This window comes from Gekko japonicus, unplaced genomic scaffold (assembly GCF_001447785.1).
Source record: "Gekko japonicus isolate JY-2015 unplaced genomic scaffold, Gekko_japonicus_V1.1 scaffold3106, whole genome shotgun sequence".
Classification (NCBI taxonomy): domain Eukaryota; kingdom Metazoa; phylum Chordata; class Lepidosauria; order Squamata; family Gekkonidae; genus Gekko; species Gekko japonicus.
The window spans coordinates 162515-181327 of NW_015173231.1; the positions used below are offsets into that span (position 1 = coordinate 162515).

At 45.5% G+C, this 18813-nt stretch overlaps 1 protein-coding gene and 1 pseudogene across 1 annotated transcript; one reads left to right on the top strand and one right to left on the bottom strand.

The window, feature by feature from the left end:
• The window catches only part of LOC107120110, a 46127-nt pseudogene extending 41714 nt beyond the window's left edge, over positions 1 to 4413 (top strand).
• A 9389-nt stretch (positions 4414 to 13802) lies between these two features.
• LOC107120111 (gastrula zinc finger protein XlCGF57.1-like) lies at positions 13803 to 18392 on the bottom strand (the record flags this gene model as incomplete). The annotated part of the gene is made up of 2 exons (XM_015422754.1): positions 13803 to 15811; positions 18273 to 18392. Coding segments are annotated over 2 exons (2015 nt in total), but the record flags the coding sequence as incomplete, so codon positions are not given.
• Positions 18393 to 18813: the final 421 nt, after the last annotated feature.

Consider the following 18813-nt stretch of genomic DNA (forward strand, 5'->3'; position numbering starts at 1 on the left):
TTGTAAACCGCTCTGAGACTCCTTCGGGTAGTGAAGGGCGGGATATAAATCCAATCTCTTCTTCTTCATCTTGCCTCAGAGATTTGTAGCCTTGCCATAGAGAAACCTCTAATGTGTTTCCCTCTCCAGCGACCCTCGTCTCTCTCGGCCCTTTAGTCGCCACACAGCCTTCAGTTGCCATCGCTCTCACTCCCAAGTTATATTATGCTCATCAATATTACCCTGAGTGTTTTTGCAGTCATGCCTTTGGACTGACTTGCCCGAACTGGAGGTTCCCTGTTTTCCTGTCAGCTTTCCCCACTGGGATGAGTCTAAAAGCTACTCTGCCACCTTTTTTTGATATTAATCACCAGCAGCCTGGTTTCCTTTTGGTTCAAGTGAGGCCTGCTTCTTTTGTATCGGTTTGGCTTGTCCCAGAAAGTTCCCCAGAGCCTAACAAATCTAAACCCTCCTCCCAGCAACACTTCCCACAGGTGGGATTCCCGTCATCCGCTCTGAGTGTGATCTCGAATGGATCCGTCCCCCTTGCACGGGTTCGGATTGTGGGCCTTGATCCTGACCAGGTTTCCACCCTTTCTTGGATTTCTTCCCTTCCCCGCATAAGAATAATCGCTTTCTTTTCCTCTGTGCCAAAGAACCATGGAGTGTAAGAGAGACTGTGGTGGGGACAGACAAAGGTCTTGTGTCCGAAGAAAGGCCAGAGAGTTTCTCAAGAGGATCTTCAGAGAGTATTTCCTTCCCAGAGGAGCTGGCTGCGAGTGAGTATCCTTCATGATTATGTCAAAGGACTGAGGAAGGAATAGGAAAGGAGGATTTCTGCCTCACTTCTTAGCAGTTCTTGGTTTGGTTTAATTATAAAAGGAAAGGAGGGAGGGAGGAAATTCGCAGATACCTCTCCCCCCACACCCCCAGTGACCCCTGTTCCATGTCCAGAAGATGGCAAAAAAACCCCTCCAGGATCCCTGGCCAAACTGGCCTGAAGAAAAATTGCTTCCTGACCCCAAAGTGGTCATCGGCATTTCCCTGGGCATGTAAGAAAGGGCCACAAGAACAAAGCACTTTTGAATTGTCAACAGACTGAGCCAGATTTATTGTGGAGTATATGTTCCTTTTTTCGATGGTAGTGTAACCTTATTATCCCAGACAGGAGACTGGGAGATTATCACTACAGGTCATTCCCTCGGGAGGCTTTAAGAGTGTTTCTTACACTGCTTCATTCAACATAGACTCATTCTCACTGTAATAGCGACTGAAGAAGAATTCTTATGGAGACAAGGAAACGATACCAGGACATTGTATTGCTGTTATTCGCTGTTATACCGTACACAGCATTTTGTAATCTCCCAATGTTCTAGTAACCATTTTTACGGGATGCCTCAGCTATTGTAGAGTCAGATTTTGCTTGACTACATCCTATTTGTTCATTTGGCAACCGTGTTTTTGTAAATTCTGTGAGTTAATTTGCACAGTCATTTGTATTTGACTGTAGTGTTGTGCTATCTTCAATCTATATACTAATAGCCAAGACACTCCCTCTGTGCGGATATCTAAATCCGCACATCGGGGGCACTTGGGGGGGCAAAGAGATTTTCCTGCACACTTGGGGCAATCCCCAGGTGTGCAGAAAAATCTGAAAAGTTAAAAAAACCTATACAGGGGATACTTAAATCTCTTCAAAAGTAAAGAGCGTTCCCTGCGCATGCACTGGGAACTCTGCCTCATCGCAGTTGGTGGGGGGAGGCTTGGCTGGGCCAGTGGCTGGGAGCCGCTCAGGCCTCGCTGCCGACATGGGGGATGCAGAGAAGACTCAATGAGCTGGTGGGTGGGAGCCACTCAGGCCTCGCCGCTGGTGCGGGGGGTGGGCAGGGCGGAGAAGATTCGGTGGGCCCAGCGGCTGGGAGCCAATCAGGGCTCACCACCGGTGCCGGGGGGGAGGCTTGGCGGACCCGGCAGCTGGGAGCCACTCAGGCCTCGCTGCCAGTGCTGGGGGCGGGGCGGGAGAAGGCTTACCCACGGCTGCTTCCTCCTCTTGAATGTGGAGCTGCTTCTGGAGGCCGGGAGTCTTTGGGAATACTCCTCCCCCCGCAAGTATCGCGGGTCCCGCTTCTTGTGGAGTTACTACTTGTGAATTTTCATTGGTGGAATATTTATACTCTTACAATACATGATTCTTTTTCCAGTAGTGGGGAGCTTTTTAGGTGCATCCCACTTTCAGAGTTTAGTGTTTCTGGTTTAATTTCACAGAATCAGCATTGCTGTCAGATGGCCATTCTAGCCTCTGCTTAAAAACTTCCAAAGAAGGAGAGCCCACCTGATAACTTCTTGTACTTAATTGTCAAGGGCAGAGAATCAAAAGAGCTGCACGGAAAGTCAAACGTGAGCCTTGGGGAATGATTCCATGCCACTTTCCCCTTTGAAGTACATACAGAGGAGGGTGAGAATGAGATGGATAGGCAGAATACAAAAACAGCTTTACTGGCTGAGGTAAGGTGCGATCAGCTACTCAGTTGGGTGGGGAAGAAGTTATGATAAAGGAACTGCATACCCATTAATGACCAGTGCCTGATTGGTAGCTTGGCTTCTTGCATGGCTCCTGATTAGACTTCTTTCTTTATTCCAGGTACAGACATAGAGGAGATGGTTGGGGAATCCCAGGGGTTCTTTTTGGAAATAGCCAAGAATGAAGACACCAAAGGAAACTTCAGAAGAAAAAGTAATATCCATTTTCCAAAGTACAGCATAATGAAGGCACATAAATGCTTTTGGTATGGAAAGTACTTCAAATACAGATCACAGCTCCCTGTGCACCAAAGAATCAACAGAGGGGAGAAATCTTCTGAATACTCAGCGAGTGGAAAGAGGTTGAATCAAAGTGGTACTCTTCGACAGCATCAGAGAATCCACACAGGGGACAAACCTTATACATGCTCAGCGTGTGGAAAGAGATTCAGTCACAGTAGCAATCTTCAACGGCATCAAAGAATCCACACAGGGGAGAAACCTTTTGAATGCTCAGAGTGTGGAAAGAGATTCAGTCAGAGTGGCCATCTTCACCAGCACCGAAGAATCCACACAGGAGAAAAACCTTTTGAATGCTCAGAGTGTGGAAAGAAATTCAGTCGGAGTGGCTATCTTCGACAGCATCTAAGAACCCACACAGGAGAGAAGCCTTTTGAATGCTCAGAGTGTGGAAAGAAATTCAATCAGAGTGGCCGTCTTCAAAAGCACCAAAGAACCCACAGAACGGAGAAACCTTTTGAATGCTCAGAGTGTGGAAAGAAATTCAGTCAGAGTGGCCATCTTCAACAGCATCAAAGATCCCACACAGGGGAGAAACATTCTGAAATCTCAGAGCATGGAAAGAAATTCAGTCAGAGTGGCTGTCTTCAAAAGCATCGAAGATCCCACACAGGTGAGAAATCTTTTGAATGCTCAGAGTGTGGAAAGAGATTTCGCGTGAAGGGCAGTCTTAAATTGCACCTAAGAACTCATACAGGGGAGAAACCTTTTGAATGCTCACAGTGTGGAAAAAGTTTCACCTGGAGAAAACAACTTCAACAGCATGAAATAAACCACACAGGGCAGAAACCTTTTGAATGCTCAGTGTGTGGAAAGAGATTCAGTTGGAATAGGACACTTCAGCAGCATCAAAGAACCCACACAGGGGAAAAACCCTTTGAATGCTCACAGTGTGGAAAAAGTTTCACCTGGAGGGAACAACTTCAACATCATGAAATAACCCACATAGGGGAAAAACCTTTCGAATGCTCAGAGTGTGGAAAGGGATTCATTTGGCCCGGTAGTCTTCAACGGCACCAAAGAATCCACACAGGAGAGAAACCTTTTGAATGCTCAGAGTGCGGAAAGAGATTCAGTCACAGTGGCACTCTACACCAGCATCAAAGAACCCACACAGGAGAGAAACCTTTTGAATGCTCAGAGTGTGGAAAGGGATTTGTTTGGCATGGCCATCTTCAACGGCACCAAAGAACCCACACAGGGGAGAAACCGTTTGAATGCTCAGAGTGTGGCAAGAAATTCAGTCAGAGTGGCCATCTTCAGAAGCATCTAAGAATTCACACAAGGAATAACCATATAACTGCTTAGCCTGTGTAAAGAGCTATTCTATTTCACACCTAAAAGACAACCACAGACTATACAAAGTGTAAAGAGCTGCATTCTACACAGAAACCTTACCCTAATTGGGAAGAAATGTTATAAATGCTGGGACTCTGGAAATACCTTTAGTCATGTTCAGAACTTCAAACAGATCCCACAGGGAAGAAAGCTAGGATAGGGATGGACTCTGTAGGTTGAAGGATCAGCTGATATCTCCTTAGCATTGAGGGATCCACCCAGGGGAGGAACCTCATCAATGCTCAATGTGTGGCAAGAGTCTGAGGCACAGATCCAAGTTTCATGTTCCTCAGAGAATCCATATGAGGGTGAACTTGCATAGGAATAGCTGTTTCTGATGAGGGTCTTCTTCAAATGCTCAGGTTTTGCAGGTTCAAAAAGGCTCAGAAAGTAGCTACACGAAGAAGGGCCTTTTTAGTGGTTGCCCTTCTCTGTGAAACTCACTACTTCAGGTTATAAGAACATAAGAGAAGCCAGTGTTGGATCAGGCCAATGGCCCATCCAGTCCGACACTCTGTCACACAGTGGCCAAAAATGCCAGGTGCCATCAGGAGGTCCATTAGTGGGGCCAGGACACTAGAAGCCCTCCCACTGTTGTCCCTCCCCCCCAAGCACCAAGAATACAGGGCATCACTTGCCCCAGCCTGAGAGTCCCTATCTATACCTTGTGGCTAATAGCCACCGATGGACTTCTGCTCCATATGCTTATCTAATTCCATGCTTATAGCCACCACCACCTCCTGTGGCAGTGAATCACTCTTTGGGTGAAGAAGGACTTCCTTTTCTCCGTTCTAACCCGACCGCTCAACAATTTAATTGAGCGCCCACGAGTTCTTGTAGTATGAGAAAGGGAGAAAAGTACCTCTTTTCTGCTCTATCCCATGCATAATCTTATAAACCTCAATCATGTCACCCCTCAGCCGTCGTTTCTCCAAGCTAAAGAGCCCCAAGTGCTTTAACCTTTCTTCATAGATTATCTGTCAAGCTAACGCTAACTCTTTCTGATATCTGCGATATAAAGTATTGGATATTACATGCAAAGCATGTTACATACAAAACTCTTCAAGGCCTTGGACCCTCGTATTTGCAAGACCGCCATAATGCACCACCACAACAGCTTCACTCATGTGCGTGAGGTCTTCTGCAGGTGCCAACCTGCAAATGGGCAAAACCAAGAACCGCCCATACCTGCGCCTTCTCTGTTGTGGCCTGCCTGAGGAAGTCAGGAAGTCTGCTACTCTCCTGGCTTTCCACAAACTATCCAAAACACTGATTCAAGAGAGCTTTTCTATGCATGCCACAGAGTTGCACTGTACTAAATGACTCACAAAATTACTTGGATAAATGATTAGGAACTGTAGTCTATGCTACTGTGTTTAGCGTACTGAAATGAGGATACTACTATGTAATTTTTGAATCGTTTAATGTGGCAGGTTATGCTTTTGCTTTAGTCCTGTTTTTAGATTTTTGGATTGGTTCTACATACCTTCATTCTATCATGTTGTTTATTGACTGCTCCATCTTGTCGATTGTGTTAACACACTCTGTGTAATCTGCCTTGAGTCCAAATGAGAAAGGCAAACTATAAATAACATAAATAAATAATATCCGGCTGAGGCTCCTCATCTCCCCAAGCCCTGCCCTCTCCAAGGCTCAACACCCAAATCTCCAGGAATTTGTCAATCTAAAACTGGCAACTCTAGGACGGCCTGTCCCCTGTGAGTCCTCCCTCAAAGGCCAAAGCACCCCTGAAGAGGACCTTTTCCTCTCCCCCTGCCTTTTACTCACAGAAACCCAGTATGGAATGCTGTGGTTGCCTAGCAACAGCCACTTTGGCAATCCATTTCTTAAAGCTACAGGTGCTCCTTTTATCATATTGTTTAAAAACATTTTTTCCTAATATATTTCACATTTTTCTGCAACCCTGGGGAATTTTTCAGCTTCTAGAAAGATCTGTCTTCCCATTCACAGCTCGTCACCGCATTTAGGTATACTCAGATTTGCCAACTTCGCTATTAGAATATGTGATTTATTTTATTAAAACATATCCCGTTTTCCTTGTGGTTCAAGTCAGCTTACTTAAATACATTTTCAGCTAAGATCAAAAAGAACACAGCAAGCTCCACATCTCTCCCCCCTTGCCCCCCTTTAAAGTTGCCTACCATTCAAAAGCCCCGGCAAACAAGTAGGCCTGGCAGTGCTTCTGGAAGATCTCCAAGGAGAGGCCCTACTCATCTCTTCAGGGAGCCCTGGTAAATGGTGCATTGGTTGCGTGCCAAAATATCAGCTTTTTGGTTATTGTGAGAATGCTGCTGAGTTCTTTTTGTCTAGGAGAGGTGTAGAAACCTCTCATCTACAGGAGAAAAAAAAATCTAATAAAGAGAAAAGTGGCATCAATCCCTAGGTTTAAAATCTGGATATGGGTTCCTTCTGTATCCATGTTTCAGGCATGTTTTTGGAGCTGCAACTGCTTCAGCGGCCGTAAGGGGAGATCTGTCCTGGGAAAGGGGGTGGAGAGTGTCCCTGCTGAATCTCCATCAATACTGTAGACGGTGGTATCCTTCTCTGCCAAGTCAGCAAGATAGTAATTGGGGGCACCATCGTCTGGTGGTTCTGGTCCTATCTGGCTGATCAGTTCCCAAAGTGGGCCTGGGGGACTCCTGCTTGACATGGGCCACAGGGTCCCAGAGTTCTCTCTCTTGTGCTCTGGATTCTGGAATATTCAGGGGGATTTTGAGATAAGCAAGTCTAAATGCCAGTACTTGTTGCAAAAGGTATAATGTATCCGGAGGGTATTGTGCCTTTCAGTTGGGGTTGTTTGGACTCTTCAGCCAGGTTTGGAGAGCTGCTGAAGTGGTGGCGTTTTTGGTCCTTGTTAGTTGTGTTCTGGGACCAGGGGTCGTTTCGTAGAAAAAGAGCTAGGGGAACTACTCTATTGGGACTGCCTCGGCTCCAAGGGTCAGAACTGATTCTCTGTCACTCATGGCTCCAAGCCCTCTTGCTAATTCTTCATTCTCAAGGCCAACCCAGTGACCCAGCAGACATGGTTCCACCACCTTGCTGCAGTCTCAGTACTAACACCTGGTCTTTTTCAGCACATGTACTGTTTCAGGCAGAGTCAAGTCTTGCTGTTGCCATCTCCATGGGGAATTCGAAATGGATCAACAAGCATGCTTTTTGGAGACCAGCCTGAGTAGTTCACCTCTCTTCTCGGTTCCCTGGTAACCTTTGAAACTATCAGTGATTGTTTGGGGCCCCTTGGCTGCTTCTGTTTTTCGATATCGATGATAAACCTGAACCTCTCAGCTTAGTACTTTTGTAGCCCCAGTTGGTTTCATGTATGCCCCCACTACCTTTTTCCTGCCAGGGACTGTCTCTGGAGTCATTCTTATGTGAGAAGATTTATAGCAACAGCCAGGGAGGGACAGCAGTTAGAGCATTAGGCTAGGATCTGAGAGACCCAGGTGCAAATGCCTGAAAACTTGCTTGTGACCTTGGGCCCATCACATTCTCTCAAGCTGACCTGTCTCACAAGGCTCTGGTTAGGATGGAATGGAAAGTGTAAAAATGTCATAAGCCCTTTTGAGTCCCTGATGGGAAATAAGATGGGGTACAGATAAACTCCATGCCCATCTTTTTAAAGGACATCTTATGTTTTTACTTAAAACTGGTGCCCCATGGGACAGTGCTATGACATGCTATGACAATTTCACCTACCCTCAGGATTCTCTTTGTCTTGTTCTTCTTTGCTTAGCAGCACACAATAGGGGTATGGTAAATCAAACCCAACAAACTATTTTATTTCACATTTAAGGGAAATGGTCAGGAAGGAATCAGGGTTTAGGAGTTATGAGGTGAAAAGGCACAGGGAAGAGGTAACTTTGTACAAATATTAACACCAGATAGTTACAAACTGATGAGAGAGGCTTCTTGGCAGTCTCTGCTTACATACACAAGCATAAGTTTCTTGGTCTCAAAGACACTTAACATTGGTGAAGGAACATTCACACAAATTCCAGTTTCCTTTCTTATCCACTTGATGCATGTGTTGTGCCGTCAAGTCATTTCTGACTTACGGCAACCCTCTGAATTAACATTCTCCAAAACGTCCTGTCATTAGAAGCCATCCAGGTTTCAATATCTTTCTAATTTTTGGGGTGCAGTCTCCCTTTTGGTTGATGATGGAACAAGGAACAAAACACTGGACTTACCTGAAGGTTTCTTCTCTTTGGTGGGGTGAAGTAATCCACATTGGTTAGGCCACACCCCTCTCTCTCCAGGCAGGGCTACGCAAATTTATATGCTTTCCAGGACTCAGAGGGAGTGTCCTTCCAGACATAGAATAGCCTAGCTCCTAATGTAAACGCTGACTCAAGGTAACTGAACCAAGGAACATCTATTGAACATATTCAGAACATAACACCAGGAACATATGGGAATATACACTGGATGACTTTGCCCCGCCAAAGAGAAGAAAACTTCAAGTGGGTCCAATGTTTTGTTCTCCTTCAGCAGGGGAAGTCATCCACATTGGTTATATACACTAGCTATGAAGTAACACAAGGTGGGAATACGGAGTAAGACTTACTTCAAAACCTGTTGGAGAACCCGTCTACCCAAGGCAGTCTCCACTGACTGCTGCTGATCTACCCTATAATGTTTGACAAAAGTACCAAATGAGGACCAGGTGGCCACACTACAAATCTCTACAGGAGTCCTAGTGGTGAATGTGGCTGAAGCCGCCGCCACACTGGTAGAATGAGCGGTGAACCCTGTGGGCACTCTCAGTCCCAGAACCTCATAGGCCTTATTAATGCAAGCTCTGATCAAGAAGGAAAAGGAAACGCTTTCCCCCAAATTCAAAGTCCCATGAGAAACCAAGAGTCTGAAACTCTGAATCCCGCTGTTCAGTCTATGTAGACCCGGAGGGCTTTCCGAACATGTAGCTTGTGCCATGACTGCTCTCTGGGATGGGATGGGTGGGCCTAGGGCAGAAAGATGGTAAATTATCCAACGGTTTACATGAAAAGAGGAACTGACTTTTGGTATCGATGGCTATGTGCATAAAGCCACAGAATCTCTGTGAAATATATATAGCTCCTTCCTGACAGACAGAACAGCTAACTCAAGACCCGTCTTACAGATGTTATAGCAATGAGGAAGGCGACCTTCCAAGACAGTAATTTTAGATCTATTGACTTCAAGGGCTCAAAGGGATGTTTTACCAGAGCCTGAAGCACTTTAGACCAGAGGTCATTTCCTGCAGGAGCGCACAGGAGCAGAGCTCCAGCAGTAAAGAGCCCAGGGGGCGGGCACATGTAACAAGCCCCACCCCCTGCTCCCAGCAACCCTCAGTCAGAGCAAGAAGCAGCCAGGTAAGTTGCAGAGCTCCCCCCGGCCCAAAACAGTCCAGTGGCACCTTTAAGACCAAGCTTTATTCAGGTACAAGCTCTCCCTCCTCTGGGAGGACAGATCTGCACATTCCCCCCTAGCTAGCAATCCAAAACAGTCCAGTGGAGCCTGAGCGGTGGATGTTGCCTTCTGACAAATTTCCAGTGATGTCAGGGGGTGTGGCATATGCAAATAAGTTACGCTAATGAGTTATGCTAATGAGCTCCTGCGCCTAACTGGGGGTGCTAGCTGTGCCACACAGGTACTCATCTGAAGCAACCTTTGTCATCCCCCCTGCTCCCCCAAACACCACTGTGATTACAGCCTCCTGGCACTTCAGGGTATTTGGTCTGAGACCCTTCTTCCAGCCAACATGCAAGAAAGTGAGAATGTCTTTTTGAGATGGCCTGAATGGCTCTATTTGATGGGCCTTTGTCCCATTTGAGAATGCTGCTCATGTATAATTACATATTGCTGTGGGCGTCTGGCCTGGACCATGATGTCCACAATCTCTGCTGAGAAACCAGACTGAACCAAGTCTGACCTTTCAACTTCCATGCCGTCAGCTTTAACAGTTCGGAGATTTGGATTGAAGATCAGTCCCTGACGCAGGAGGTCTGGTCTTTCCTGCATGGGAGTTTCCATGGCTCGACTGTTGACCTCTGGATCAATTTCGAATACCACGAGGGTCTCAGACGGTTTAGTGCCAGGAAGATAATCTCCACTCTCTCTCTCTGTGGATCTTTGCCAGTGTCCGGCTGATCAATGGTCTTGGGGGAAATACGTATAGCAGCCTTGGAGACCATCCCTGAAGCAGAGCATCTACTCCCTCCATCGCTGGCTCCACAAACCTCAAGAAAAACCTGGGTGCTTCCCAGTTTTTCGATGTCACGAGTCCATGAGCAGTGAACCCAACTTGTGGAATATCTGCCTCAGCCAATCCGTGGTAGAGGTCAGAACCTCTTGGATGTGTTGAGCACATAGTCCTCGACAACATTTCTCTGCCCATTGGCAAATTAACATCGCCTCCCAGTGTTGCTTAGAGGCCTTGGTCCCATGCTGGTAAGTTATGTGTTCCTCAGCGGTTATATTTGTTGCAGAATCTGGGGTTACATGAGCCTGGGCCTTTCTGTTCTTCTATGCTACATAGGTTTTGCTATAACTGACTTTGGTTTCTTGGTTCTGAAGTCCCATAAGCCTTTGCTTTTTTTGCTGGCAGTCAAGGTATAAAACCGAAGGCCTTGCCCTGTAAATACACTTTTTGCCTGAATTCGTATCTGACATTCCCCGTTCTTTAGGTGCCGGGCTTCAAAGCCTAAACATATATTGCTATGGAGATGCCGTAGCTGTCTGGGTCTTGCTGACATTGCAGTTAATAAAATATATCTAGGCAAAAGTCTGCATGGTCAAAGCAATGGTATTCCCAGGAGTCACGTATGGCTGCGAAAGTTGGACTATAAGGAAGGCCAAGTGCCGAAGAATAGATTCTTTTGAACTATGGTGCTGGAGAAGACTCTTGAGAGTCCCTTGGACTGAAAGAAGATCAAATCAGTCAGTCCTAAAAGAAATCAACCCTGACTGTTCCCTGGAAGGCCAGATAATGAAACTGAAGCTCAAATACTTTGGCCACCCAATGAGAAGGGAGCACTCACTGGAGAAGACCCTGATGCTGGGAAAGATTGAAGGTCAAAGAAGACCGGGACGGCAAAGGATGAGATGGTTAGACAGTGTCATAGATGAAATGAACATGAAGTTGAGCAAACTTCAAAGGACGGCGGAAGACATGAAATTGAGCCAACTTCAGAGGACGGCGGAAGACTGGAAGGCCTGGCGTGGTCTGGTCCATGGGGTCGCGAAGAGTCAGACTCGACTGTGCAACTGAACAACAAAAGGCAAAAGTTCACCCTAGCAAAAGCTCATGTTATCACCATACAGTGGGCTGGCCTAGTGCTTTCTGGACTGATGCCCTACAGACTGGAAAAAGTATAAAAATGTGGCTTTGGGTCACGATGGCACCCATAAGGTACGGGTCCATCGGGTTCAACTCTTCCATCACATCCTCAAGTTGCCCTGACAGGTCCCACCCGGTCCCTGGAGGCTCGTCCCTTGTCAGACTCGGGCACTTGACCAACTATACCTGTTGTATTCCTACCCAGTGCATTCATGCTTCCTGTATTCTGTTTGCTCCCTGCACCCAACCATTTGTTATTCCTGTACCCTTATTGCTTGCCCTCGCCTGCCATCGGGGAGTGAGCGGGGGAGTGAGTGCCTGTAGAATTTAGGGAGGCTAGCTTTGGTAACTCTTCCATGGCGCCTCAAAGACATCTTTCACACGGGAAGTGTCCTTGAAGGAGACTCTATGTTTGCTTACTTGTTGACCGTATAACTTTCATGGTCTTTGTAGCATTGTTGACGTGTATGAATGGAATTCTGGGGTCGTGATTATAGGTAGCTTTCCCGCCTTGGCACCTCAGTCCTGACAAAGAGTCTGAACCCATAAGCATCTCAGATCTCTGAATAAACCTTTCACTAAAGAAAGTGCGTGTGGAGAGTGATTTGACAGGGAACCTGACATCCCTGGAGCATGAGAGGAAGCAGGCATGCCTTTCCTGCCAGGTCAATCTGTGGGATCCGCGGGTGGTTTGGAAGCCAAGGATCCTTCTGCTTTCACCGAAGCCTCCGGTGGAGGGAGCTTATCTTTAGGGTGCTCCATGTTCTTTCCAGAACCCACTCCCTGAGTTTTCTTGGAAGAGGAGTCCTCCATAATGGGTATTTTTGTACATGGCTGTGGGATAGGACCGAAGATCGTATGACCTGCTGCAGGGCTATTCACACTGGAAGGATACTCCCTCTACGTCCTGGAAGGCACACAAAAATTTGCACAGCCCTGCCTGGAGAGGGGTGTGGCCTCACCAACATGGATGACTTACCCCGCCCAAGGAGAATAGAAACTCTTGAACGTTTTCAGTCTCTTCATTGTCAACCTTAACAGTCACTACTTTTGTCTTCTTGATGTTCTGCTGTGATCCTGATTTAGCACTTTCTTCTTCAACCTTCTGGAGTAGTTGTCTTCAGCTTTCTGCCAGTAATATGGTGTCATATGCATATCTAAATTTGTTAAATCTTCCACTAATTTTCACCCCACCTTCATCAGAAACCAATCCAGTTTTCCTTATATGTTCTGCATAGAGATGGAAGAGATAAGGAGACAAAATGCATCCTTGTCTGACACCTTTGCCAACTGGAAACCATAATGTTGGAAAGCCATGTGAGGGGAGGACAAATATAGCTGGTGAGGTGACGAAGATGCTCAGTATTTGTGTCGGGGTGTATGTGTGATGTGCAAAAACGGGTATAGTTGAAGGCTGTGATAAAACAGGAGTCTTGAGCCACCTTAAAGACTTCCCAAGATTTTGTGGCATCATTTTATTTTCAAGGCATCTGGACGGCTTCAAGCGGGAATGAGATAAGCATATGGAGCAGAGGTCCATCAGTGGCTATTAGCCACAAGGTATTGCTAGGGGCTCTGGGGCAAGTGATGCTCTGTATTCTTGGTGCTTGGGGGGGTCAACAGTGGGAGGGCTTCTAGTGTCCTGGCCCCACTGCTGGACCTCCTGATGGCACTTGTATTTCTGGCCACTGTGTGATAGTGTTGGACTGGAAGGGCCTTTGGCCTGATCCAACATTGGTGTCTCTTATGTTCTTATGTTCAAAGAGGAAAGAGGACAACTTGTGTGGGGGGGGGGGAGATGGACAGGAAACGTTTCTCTAAGGTGGGAGGCATATTCTAGGTGGATTACACATATGCATCAGTACAGTCGACAGAATGGGACATTCACATTTCTCCCCGCCTACAAATGAAAGGAAGCCATAAATCACGGGTAGGTGGGGGAACACTGTGATGCTGTATTGAAGGATAAGCTTTCTGGAGTTAGCATCAGCAAATCTTACCAGTTTGGGGGTCCACATTACCCCCACAACTTAGTTTTTGCTTCTAAAATTTTTGCAATGTTTGGGACAATGCATGTCTGTGAAAAGCTCTATTCTGTAATAAATGTCCATAAATCAAAAGTACGTTCTCGGCTTACAGATACACACCTAAAAACACCTAAACAGCATAATCAAGATTGCTACAGCACAGACATTGACTCCAGATTTTGATGCAATAATTCAGAGTAAGAGGTGTCCGTTACATGTTAAATAATGGAAATACTATTAACATTTTGAGGACGTTAGTATTTTGGGTAAAAAATATTATCATTAATTGGGCATGCCTTTGTCCTTTCTAAACTTTGTATCTCTGGTACCTGGCACACCTGGCCCAGCCCAACAAAATGACATTTATGTCATATCCGGCCCTTATAAGAAATAAGTTCAAAACCCCTGGGCTAAGAAGGTACATGGCTACTCCTTCTGTGGGTTCTTAGATGCTGCTGAAGATGGCCACGTTGACTGAATCTCTTTCTACACTCTGAACATTCAAAAGGCTTGTCCCCTCTGTGGATTCCTTGATGCTGTCGAAGATGGCCACTCTGACTGAATCTCTTCCCACACTCTGGACATTCAAAAGGCTTCTCCCCTGTGTGGGTTCTTAGATGACTTTGAAGAGTGTCACTCCGACTGAATCTCTTTCCACACTCTGAGCATTCAAAAGGTTTCTCCCCTGTGTGTGTTCTTTGGTGCAGCTGAAGAGTGCCACTGTGACTGAATCTCTTTCCACACTCTGAGCATTCAAAAGGTTTCTCCCCTGTGTGGGTTCTTAGATGCTGTTGCAGATGGCCACTCTGACTGAATCTCTTTCCACAATCTGAGCATTCAAAAGGCTTCTCCCCTGTGTGGGTTCTTTGATGCTTCTGAAGATTGCCAAGCTGAGTGAATCTCCTCCCACACTCTGAGCATTCAAAAGGCTTCTCCCCTGTGTGGGTTCTTAGATGTTTCTGAAGAGTGCTACTGTTATTGAATCTCTTCCTACACTCTGAGCATTCAAAGGGCTTCTCCCCAGTGTGAGATGTTAGGTGATTTTGAAGAGCACCACTGTGACTGAATCTCTTCTCACACTCTAAACATTCAAAAGGCTTCTCCCCTGTGTGGCTTCTCAGATGACTTTGAAGAGCATCAATCCGACTGAATCTCTTTGCACACTCACAGCATTCAAAAGGTTTCTCCCCCGTGTGGGTTCTTTGATGCTGTTGAAGAGTGCCACTGTGACTGAATCTCTTCCCACACTCTGAGCATTCAAAAGGCTTCTCCCTTGTGTGGGTTCTTAGGTGCTGTTGAAGAGCACCACTCCTACTGAATCTCTTACCACACTCTGAGCATTCAAAGGGCTTCTCCCCTGTGTGAGTTCTTAGATGGTTTTGAAGAGCATCACTCCGACTGAATCTCTTTGAACACTCGGAGCATTCAAAAGGCTTCTCCCCTTTGTGGTTTCTTTGATGCTGTTGAAGATTGCTACGCTGACTGAATCTCTTTCCACACTCTGAGCATTCAAAAGGCTTCTCCCCTTTGTGGTTTCTTTGATGCTGTTGAAGATTGCTACGCTGACTGAATCTCTTTCCACACTCTGAGCATTCAAAAGGCTTCTCCCCTTTGTGGTTTCTTTGATGCTGTTGAAGATGGCCACACTGCCTGAATTTCATTCCACACTCAGGGCATTCAAAAGGTTTCTCCCCTCTGTGGATCCTTTGGTGCACAAGGAGCTGTGATCTGTACCTGAAGTACTTTCCACACTGAAAGCATTTATTTGCCTGCATTATAATGAGCTTTGGAAAATGTGTATTACCCTTTCCTCCATCAGAGAACACCATTCCAGTCTCTGAACAGATAAATAGCTTATCTCCTGAGTGAATTCTGTGGTGTTGAACAAGGTCTGATTTCTTTGAGAAACTCTTGCCACAGTCTGAGCAGCTACAAGGTTTCTCCCCTTTATGTGTTCTGTGGTGCCTAAGGAGCTCTGCTCTGGGAATCCTGGTCTTTCCACACTCCAGCCATTGATGGGCCTCCTTTCCAGTAGGCATTCGTAAATGGGCATTATATTGGGATTGATCTGAGACATTCATTCCACACTCCAAGTACTTGTCTTTTTCCTCCACCATGAGAATTACTTCACAGCAATCCCCCCCTTGGCAAGGAATGGGTTTATCCCTCTTCTTCACCATGTGGCTGTCTTTCTGCCTCTTAGATCCAACTTGTTTGTTGAAGTGTCCCCTTATGTTTTCATTTTTGACTTCATCTGGTGACAGATAATGCATTTCCTCATCCTCCACATTCCTCTGATCATCTCCTGCAGGAATAAGGAGAGAAATCCTGTTAGTATCCATGCAAGACCTTCAAGAGAAGAAACTATAAATAAAATGCTTGGAACGGCAGAGGTGGACTAATTAACTTTAATGTTAAGAGGACAAACTGAAGGAAGCGTTGAGAACACATGGTTAAGATTCTTTTTCCCCCCCTCTTTTTTTTTTGGCCCCCCGAAGGGGATTTTTTAATTTATTTTTATAAACACTACAAAATTACAACAGAAGTAAGGTAGGGGAACTACATCTAGGGACAAAGTAAAGATACCCACTATTTACCTAAAAACCCAAGAGAGGAGATCCTGTAATCAGCTTACATATACATCAAGTCTTAATCCCGCTACCTCTCATTACAAACTGAGTCAGCTATATCACTAACTTTTTAAATTCTTAAATTCAACTGTTGCTAAGAAATACCCCCTAGAACACATGGTTAAGATTCTTACAGATAAAATATATCGACATACGACCGATTTAGAAGTGTTATATAAATTAATATCCAGTCAAAAATAGGAGATTGAAGTCAAAATGAGGAGGAAGATCTTGTATTTCATTGCAATCAAACACAGAAAACAGTTAGGCCAAAGGACCCATCAAAATTGACTGCTTTCTGAGCCCATCTTGGAAATACATGAAGTTAAATACTTACTATGACATCCTCATACCATCATCATGAAAATAATATTCAGAAAGCATAATTGGTTACAAAAAATTAAACATTTAAATGGAAATCTCCTTATTGGTCAAATGTAAGAAAGGTGTGTATACAATAAAAAAAGGTAAAGGTTCCCTTGCTCGAAAGCCAGTCGAGTCCGACTCTAGGGTTGCGGTGCTCATCTCCGTTTCAAAGCCGAAGAGCCAGCGCTGTCTGAAGACGTTTCTGTGGTCATGTGGCCGGCGTGACTAAACACCAAGGCGCATGGAACGCTGTTACCTTCCCACCGAAGTGGTCCCTATTTATCTACTTGCAATGTCTTGCTTTCGAACGGCTAGGTTGGCAGGAGCTGGAACTAGAGACAGGAGCTCACTCCGTCATGCGGCACACTCGGGTCTCGAACTGCTGAACTACCGACCTTCCACAGCCTGCAGTTCAGTGTCTTAACCACTTGAGCCACCGCAGCTCCTGTCTATACAATAGTGTCACGGATTTACTTGACCTGACCTGAGTCGTATTGGCTAAGGCTTGTTCTCACCCAAACAAAGGTGTTTTTCTCTGATACTAAGTTAAAAATCCTTTTTGACCCAGACACTATGAAGTTATAACCTAAACAATTAGAACCATAAACCTTATACCTTCTTCTGTACCAAAAGAATGCTACTGTCTTGTCTGTTAACATCAGCTGGAAAAATACCCTAACCAACAAAGAAAGAGAGGCCTTCTATACAACAGGCCTTCATTACATCCCAGTAAAATCTTATTTAAGAATAAATCTATAAAACCCAGAAAAATATGAATAATCAAAAAAGGAGGGAAATCTTTATAGTCCCACCTAGACTACGGAAGCAAATAAGAACTATATTAACCATATGCAAAAGATTTATATAAAAGTACAAGGTGGAACAAGTAAAAATATAATTAGGCATTGTATGAGGTAACTAAATAGACAACTTAACGATGCAATGAAAATCCCCAATTTTTGCATGTATGTTTGTCTTTGTTGTTTGTCTTTTATATTAAAAAATGCCCCCCCCCCCAAAAAAAAGAATCCATGCAAGGAAATCTGGTCTGCAACTAGAGTTCCATCCACACTCCAGGTATTTCAGTGGCTTCTTCCTGCTGTACACAGAAGTGTACAATAATATACACTTTCAGAGTTCATTAAGCCACCTGCATCAGAGATGCTAGGGAAGAGCCAGTTTGGTGTAGTGGTTAAGTGTGCGGACTCTAATCTGGGAGAACCGGGTTTGAGTCCCCACTCTTCCACTTGCACCTGCTGATGTGACCTTGGGTCAGTCACAAGCTCTGGCACAGCTGCCCTTGAAAAAGAGCAGTTCCTGTCAGAGCTCCCTCAGCCCCACCCACCTCACAGGGTATCTGTTGTGGGGGGGGGGAAGGGAAAGGAGTGTGTAAACCGCCCCGAGACTCCAAGTGAAGGGCGGGGTATAAATCCAATCTCTTCTCTTCTCTTCTTCAACTCTGAACACTTATATGGCTCCCCACCTGTGTGACTTCTTTGATGTGAAGTCATGGCTCTTCTCCAACTGAAGCTCTTTTCGCACTACCAAACAATTATACCATTTCTCTCCTGATGGAATTTGCATCTGCTAACTGATGTTCATTCTCTGACTGAAGGTCTTTGCAAAGGCGACACTTTCATTTTCATTTTTTCTAGAGTGGATTTTCTGATTAGGATGGAGGCCTCCATTCCTTCTTTTTTGACTGACCTAGGACTGGGATTTCACGGAAACCCCCTCCTTGACAAGGAACTGACTTTTACTTTCTCTTACCTGCATGGCTTTCCTCCTGCCTCTGTGATCCATCTCCGAAGTTTCCTTTGGCACTCTCATTCTTGGCTTTTTCCAAAGAGAACCCTTGGAATTTCTCAGCTGCCTCCTCTACATCTGCTGCTGGAATAAAGAAAGAGTTTCAATCAGCACCCCTGCAAGAAGCCAAGCCATGAGTCAGGTACGCTTCAATGTTCCCTCTAAGCTGTGGAGTCTTGTGAGCAAAAATTCTACTTTGTGAGCTACCGGCATTAAAGTTGTGAGCAAGTGATTTGGCTACTGCATACATTAGTTTGCTCTGGAGCCATCCTTCCTGAGCTGAGACAAAAATGTGTGAGCCAGAGGCTAAAAAACTGTGAGCTAACTCACATTAACTCAGCTTAGAGGGAACACTGCTCTTCATTATTGGGTATGCATTTCTGTTATCAGATCTTCTTTCCTCCCTGTGGTGGAATGGGCCCACTTGGGCCCGCAGGCCCTGTCCCATCCTGCCCTCCAAGGTATTCCCAACACCGGCTTTTCTTTTTCTCTTGGGTAACCCACT